This window comes from Triticum dicoccoides, chromosome 5B (assembly GCF_002162155.2).
Source record: "Triticum dicoccoides isolate Atlit2015 ecotype Zavitan chromosome 5B, WEW_v2.0, whole genome shotgun sequence".
Classification (NCBI taxonomy): domain Eukaryota; kingdom Viridiplantae; phylum Streptophyta; class Magnoliopsida; order Poales; family Poaceae; genus Triticum; species Triticum dicoccoides.
The window spans coordinates 421,839,398-421,845,954 of NC_041389.1; the positions used below are offsets into that span (position 1 = coordinate 421,839,398).

The 6,557-nt window shown below is 49.8% G+C and overlaps 2 protein-coding genes across 2 annotated transcripts; one reads left to right on the forward strand and one right to left on the reverse strand.

Moving 5' to 3' along the window:
• The first annotated feature begins 2,323 nt into the window (after window positions 1-2,323).
• On the forward strand, window positions 2,324-4,780 carry LOC119309814 (pentatricopeptide repeat-containing protein At5g56310-like). The gene is made up of 2 exons (XM_037585728.1): window positions 2,324-4,219; window positions 4,669-4,780. Exon 1 carries the CDS (start codon window positions 2,337-2,339, stop codon window positions 3,948-3,950), a length of 1,614 nt encoding a protein of 537 aa, XP_037441625.1. The 5' UTR covers window positions 2,324-2,336; the 3' UTR covers window positions 3,951-4,219; window positions 4,669-4,780.
• On the reverse strand, window positions 4,352-6,510 carry LOC119309815. The gene is made up of 7 exons (XM_037585729.1): window positions 6,113-6,510; window positions 5,734-5,976; window positions 5,589-5,644; window positions 5,415-5,493; window positions 5,194-5,332; window positions 4,999-5,112; window positions 4,352-4,877 (listed from the first exon to the last, which is right to left on the reverse strand). Exons 2-7 carry the CDS (start codon window positions 5,922-5,924, stop codon window positions 4,686-4,688), a joined length of 771 nt encoding a protein of 256 aa, XP_037441626.1. The 5' UTR covers window positions 5,925-5,976; window positions 6,113-6,510; the 3' UTR covers window positions 4,352-4,685.
• Window positions 6,511-6,557: the final 47 nt, after the last annotated feature.

Sequence of the window (6,557 nt, forward strand, 5' to 3'; positions counted from 1 at the left end):
AAAAGCCCCCGCATTTTTTTTACATAAGCTCATTGAAATAGTTATAGTTTACACTTCTTTAGAGCAATAATAATCCAGAAATGTTCTCATCTCTAGCCAGCAACCTCTCATTCATTTGTCTCTCCTCCAACGAAAGGCGGCTAGGGTTTTTGCTCCAGCAGGCGCAAGTTTTGTCTATCTGCCAGTGGGGGACTTTGGAGCAGGTTTCCCAGTTGTTTATATTTGTTTGGTTGTCATGTTTTTGTTGCGTTTGCCGTGTTTCCAACATGAGTGGACTTATCCCATGTTGTACCCATGTTCGAGTGTGCTCATGTATTGGTATTCTTCGGGTTTTCTTCTAATTAACCTTGAAACAATCCCATGGTTTCACAAAAAAAATGTCCTGCAGGAAGTAACATAGTAAAGCCAATACCATCATGCAAACTAATTAAGCAAGGCACTAAAAAAGGAGAATTGGACATGAAGACGGCACGACTGCATCGATACGGCGTCACTATAGTGACGACCTCTACACGGGCATGGTCTAGGCAAAACCGATGTGCGCTAGGTGGGCTTCCTTCGGTCTTGGCAAAACCGGTGGACTGATTGCCGATGACATCCTCTGACATCCGTAAGGTGCATCACCCACATATGCAACTCCGTCATAGTGCATTTTAGTGTACCATCGCCTTTTTGCGGTTTCATCATCCACGACCACTACGCCATCAACCATGACTACCGCGACCACGACTACATCACCATGATCATCGGCTACCTCAACATCTACATACAAAGCTATGTCTGAGCTACTAACCAGCAACAACTCTAGATACCAGTGTCCACGTCGTCACTAGCGTCCATGCCACTCCCGCCGCGACTGCAGGAGGGAATAGAGGACAGACAGGGAAGACACCAGAAGGGGATGCAATCACTGCCCTAGGTGCCGACCCATTAGAGGCGCAGTTGATGATGGCGCAACAGAGAAGATGACGAAAGCACAAGACTTCAAGTTCAGTCGTAATTGTTCACTTCGCTCCCGCTGCGATTGAGGGGGGAGGTTAGAAGTATAATTGAGTTTAAATACAGAGATAAGGAGATAGAGATAGGGTATGTTTAAACATGTATTACTTGTCTTGTTTCAAGTCTCTCTCTCATATCGCACTTCTATATATACCTCGTACGAGGGTTAGATCAATACAACACAAATATTAGCATTCTACAATTTCTACACGCTACACCTGGGAAAGTACGGCCACGAGTGGTCACCATTGATGGGACACATGATACCCACAGGAAGCATGTGCTGCCATCTCGTGCCACGATGGCGTCGTCCCATCGATCGAGCCGAGAGGGCGAATTCGTTGCAACGACGAGGTTAGAGATTGAGAGGATGCAGGAGCTATTTGCAGGTAGTGACGGAGCTGCGCAGGAAATGCTGGAGGGGCGATAGGCAAATATATATCAATCTCTGAGGAGGGGCCAAAGACTATACATTTTCTAATTAAGCACCTTCATTTTTTTTTGGCCTTCAACTCTTGCTTGTGTTCGTCATGAGAAGGAGCCAAAGGTTCGAGTGGCTCCTGGACAACGAGGGTCAAGCGGCTAATCCACTAGATCGTACTCTTATTCATGGATGTAACCAAACATTGTTTTGTCAAAACAACATTTTAATTTTACGGCATCTGTCGAGGATGGTTTGGATAGCAAAATAAAGAACTGTATGAAATTATGTTAACAGGAAAACAAACTATATTCAGTTTTCGCAAAAATTCTCGTAAAACTCATCTTTTGAAAACCTTATACTAATTCTCCTAATCCAAACAACCACTAAGCTTAAGTTGCAACACTAGTATTTTTTTTAAAGGAGGTTGAAGGCCCCAGTCTCTTCATCAATACGATGCACACAACCATTTTTATTAAAATTGACGCTAGGCAACGATGTCAAAATTATCAATAAGCTGAATATAAGGCTGAGACGATTATGATAGATATGAAATTAACACCAATGACTTATAACTTGGTTCATGTCAGGACGTCAGGTCCTTCAGCTTCTTTAGAGCTAGCACTTGAAGATTGTAATGGTCACGATGGTTGAGTAATACAAGTTTTTACCTGGAAATAAACACCCATGACAAAGTCACTTGTTCTGCAACAACACCAGAGCGAGGGTTTTTCGCTGCAACACCATTTTTCTTTTTTGAGGGGCGCTGCAACACCAGTTGAGCTGCGATCTGCAAACCGCGCGCGACCCATTTTCGCCTCATCAGAAGCAAATCGAAGCTGCGGCAGAAAACCATTCCCGCGCAGAAGCAGAAAAACACACCAAGCCAGACGAACAGGCGGAGCCAAAGCCAACCATGGCTAGCGAAGCCCCTCGTCCTCCTCGTCATCCTCCGCCCCTCCCACCCAACCTGCCACCTCACACCCCCTACTCCCGCGCGCTGCAGCAGCGCCTCTACCTCCTCGCGCAGCACGCCCGCCGCCGCCGCGGTCTCCACCCGGGCACCGCCACCTCCCTCCGCGCGCTCGACCAGCTCCACGCGCAGCTCCTCCTCAACGGCTTCCACCGCAAGCGCTTCCTCCTCGCCAAGCTCATCTCCCTCGCCGCCGCCGCCGCCGACCTCCCCCGCGCCGAGGCCCTCTTCCTCTCCTCGACCTCGTCCTCCCCGCAGCACCCGCCCGCGCCCGAGCCCCCCACCCTCGCCAACCTCCTCCTCCGCGCCGCCGCGGCGTCCCGCGCGCGGCCTCGCCAGCTCCTCTCCCTCTTCTCCCGCCTCGTCGGCCTCCACGGGTTCCGCCCCAACGCCTTCTCCTTCTCCACGCTCTTCGCCGCCCTCTCCGGCGCGGGCGCGGGCGCGGCCCCCCACGGGGCCGCCCTCCACGCGAGCGCGCTCGCCGGCGGGTTCGCGCTGTCCAACTCGCACGTCATGACCAGCCTCCTTGACATGTACGCCGCGGCCGGGCAGCTCGCGGATGCCAGGAAGGTGTTCGACGAAATGCCCGACAGGACGGCGGCGGCGTGGAACTGCATGCTTTCTGCTTACGTGCGGTGCCGTGAGGTGGATGCGGCTCTGCGTTTCTTCGGTGAGATGCCTGGGAGGGACGCGGTGGCCTGGACGACGGTGATAGCTGGGTGTGCCGGTGCTGGGAGGGCCGCGGAGGCGGTTGATCTGTTCTGGAGCATGAGGAAGGCAAGGGTCAAGGATGACTCGGTGACGATGGTTGCCTTGCTGACAGCGTGTGCCGAGTTGGGGGACCTGCGTCTCGGGCGATGGATACATGCACGGGTGGACCAGGAAGGCCATTTGCAGAGGAGCGTGTCGCTAGACAATGCCCTCATCCATATGTATGTGAAGTGTGGGGCTGTGGAGGACGCGCACGGCATGTTTCTCGAGATGCCGAGGCGGAGTACCGTCTCATGGACCACAATGATTTCCGGGCTCGCCGTCCATGGTCGTGCCGAGGAGGCTCTAGAATTGTTTAACAGGATGGAGGAACGTCCTGATGGCACAACGCTGTTCGCTGTGCTGTCTGCTTGCAGCCATTCAGGGAAGGTTGACGATGGACGGCAATACTTTGAGAGCATGGAGAGAGTTTATGGGATTGCCCCAGAGATACAACACTATGGATGCATGGTTGACATGCTCTGCCGCAGCAGACGATTGCACGAAGCACTCGAGCTCGCGGAGACAATGCCATTGCAATCTAATGAGGCCGTGTGGGGTGCACTATTGAGTGGATGCAAGAGGGAAGATAATCTTGAACTTGCAGCCAAAGTAATTGATAGATTGACTGAGCTACAGCCTGATCGAGCAGCTGGGCACCTTGTGCTCCTATCAAACATGTATGCGGGTGTTGGTCAGTGGGAGCAGGCTCGGATTGTGAGGGAAAGAGTGGCTGCACTGCATGCCGGGAAGCCTGCTGGAGGGAGCTGGGTGAATCAAAACGAGACCAGCATGTTGGTAGCATGAGCTCAACAAATTGTTTGGTTTCACTCACAAAATTCCACATGAAACATTGGGGCTTTGTGTTCCACATTTAAATTCAGTAATTATCAGAACTCAAGGGAGCACTGCAACGTTTCAACCATCCGGTGTTTGCATTGACGTTTATATTGACACAGTAATAGAAAAAAGTTCAGATCTAGAGAAGATAAAATGATCAGTCTGCCACACACTTTCTTTTGACTTCTGGTGCAACTGTGGAATTATGCATCAGTTTCCATCTTCGCTGCGTCGAGGTTAGAACATGATACATTTGACTTGCTATTAATGGTTCTAAACTTCTGTTTGCGCTACTTGCCAGATAATAAGTTAATAACAATGCTAGAAATATGTATAGCTCCGTAAATTATAGTTGTAATGATGAGGTCTTTGAAGCGTAAACTTCTCTGTCCATCTTAATTCATTTTTGTAGGAAAAAGTGTCATGACAGCCCAGCCTGCTGTCACAGTAATAATTAAACACCAATTGAAAATCATAGCAGAACTACATGCACAAGCTACCTAGTTCGTCTCATTTTCCTTGCTAAATCTTTCTGAGAGATACGAAAGCAGTCTTCTGTTCTCAATTTGAACAATGCTCCTCTATGTAACCTATTCTGTACACTGTTTTTTTATATCGGCAAGTTGATAGTTGCTGAATCTAACTCCTCCTGGATAAACTGAAATCAACTATTCGTTGATAGCAGCAGGGTTGGTTCCAGTGTCACCCGAGAAGCTTATTGCATGTGCCAATGCCAATAGCAGCAGCAAGATGCCATGCAGCATGGATATAGGGTGTCTCTGGGAAGTAATCGTCGGCAATAAACAGCGCACCTCCCAAAAGAGATGACATCTTGTGCAGGTTATGTACCGTTCTGAGCTCTGGTTCAACTGATGCTCTCTTTGCGAAGGAAACCTGCCATGCCATGTAAACAGTTAGATTTATCCAGCAGTTTTCTTTCAGCAAGCCAGTTTGTTGATCATTGAATTGGTTTGTTTTAGACAGAACAATCTGCCAGGTCATTTGGATTACTTGCCTCCATCATTCCGGTGTGGACAGCTGAAACCATGAAAGGCTGAAACGGCAGCAGCAACGTTGATGCTGCCATCAGTAGTCCTGGGTTCTCATTTCTGACTGCCCTGGATAAACACTGCATAGAAAGCATATATGTTTGCTACGAGTGCAGATTCTGATAATTTGAACAGCCTTTCAGTGCAAAAATATGACTCACCAGCGTAGTGGTGGCAATCATAGTATAGTCGGCCCATCTCAGGATTTTTCTGACCTCACCTCGGGAAGAATGATACAGGCCTGAAGCTATTCCTACTCCAACCAGTGAGTTGGCGTAGATGGCAGCGTTCAAGTTCTTCCTGCGGCACCGACTTTTCTTATTAGATACATACTCAGAAATAAAAAAGACAAAGAATCATCTTGTCTCAGAAGATGTCTTGCCTTGGTGTCTGCAGTCCAAGGACGATGAAGGGTAGAGAGGTGACAACATTTGCAAAAGTTTCACCAGCATGCTTGTCACCTGATAAACACAAAACCGTCAGGCAAGAAGCTTCACTTGGCAAATAAGATACTGTGGCACCGGTTGCTGGGCAGACGGAATGGAAGCAGCCATACATGTAATGCCACAGTGGATGGGCTTCAAGCATGAGGGCCGTTGCTGCCACAGTCGTCTGCAGTTGTTGCAAACACAGGGTGTCAGATGGATGGCATCAGCTTAGTCTGGTGTTGAGCGCATTGCTCGTGATTAATGGCAGCTCACCGTATCAGCAGTCTTTGATGTTGTTGTGTGACCGTTCTACCGCCATTTTGGTGTTCACAAGTTGGCGAATCGGTGAAACTGGTCCGGACGGCTTCGCCTTTGCTCTGTGCCTGCGGTAGTCGACGAGCAATCTGTATGCCGTATAGCCCATCCAAGATGCCTGGGGGTTTTCTACCCCTCTGGACACACATTTTTGCCTTGCCCCTCCTTTAGCAGCGTACGGTCGACTTATACCCGTGAGGCCTGCAGGACGGAGTTAGACATGGATGAACATAGCCGCGGTCAGTTCTTCGCTTCATCTGGTGAGCTCTAACAATTTTCCTTCTTTCTTTGGTTGCGGCTGGAAGAAACTAATGCAGTAAGATTGTAGGGAGCGCACCTTAGCTATGCACGGCTGGCTACCCGAGATTGCGGCGGACCTTCTGCCTCTTCTCCGGCGGGCGTTGGTGGATGGCCGGCCGGCCGGCGACGGGCGAGGGGAATAAATAGCGTATGGATGTGAAGTTGTTGGAAATCCTGGCGCGACGCGAGAGACGCCAAGTCATGTGGGGAGCAGAGGATGCCGATTCCGAACGGATCTTCCCTCTGCTGCAGCGCGGCCGTGGCGCTCGGTCCGAATATCCTCTCGCCCACGGCGCGGCATCGTCAAAACTTACACGGAAGACAATTCCATGCAGGCAAAATACTACGTGGATTCTGAATGGCGCCAACCGAGCGATTAAGACGCAAAGAAAGTAAGAAAAAGGACGCAAACAAAGTTGAAAACTTGGGCTGGTGGAACTCGATAATACTACACACACCGAAAAGAATGAACGGAGTTTTAC

What these genes read in the sequence shown, in the direction of transcription:
- LOC119309815 (XM_037585729.1), bottom strand. Translation starts at nt 5,924, where the DNA reads ATGTGTGTCCAGAGGGGTAGAAAACCCCCAGGCATCTTGGATGGGCTA. An exon ending in CATCAAAGACTGCTGATACG is followed by an intron (nt 5,645 to 5,733) that starts GTGAGCTGCCAT and finishes CAACAACTGCAG; the next exon opens with ACGACTGTGGCAGCAACGGC. An exon ending in CTTGGACTGCAGACACCAAG is followed by an intron (nt 5,333 to 5,414) that starts GCAAGACATCTT and finishes TCGGTGCCGCAG; the next exon opens with GAAGAACTTGAACGCTGCCA.
- LOC119309814 (XM_037585728.1), top strand. Translation starts at nt 2,337, where the DNA reads ATGGCTAGCGAAGCCCCTCGTCCTCCTCGTCATCCTCCGCCCCTCCCA.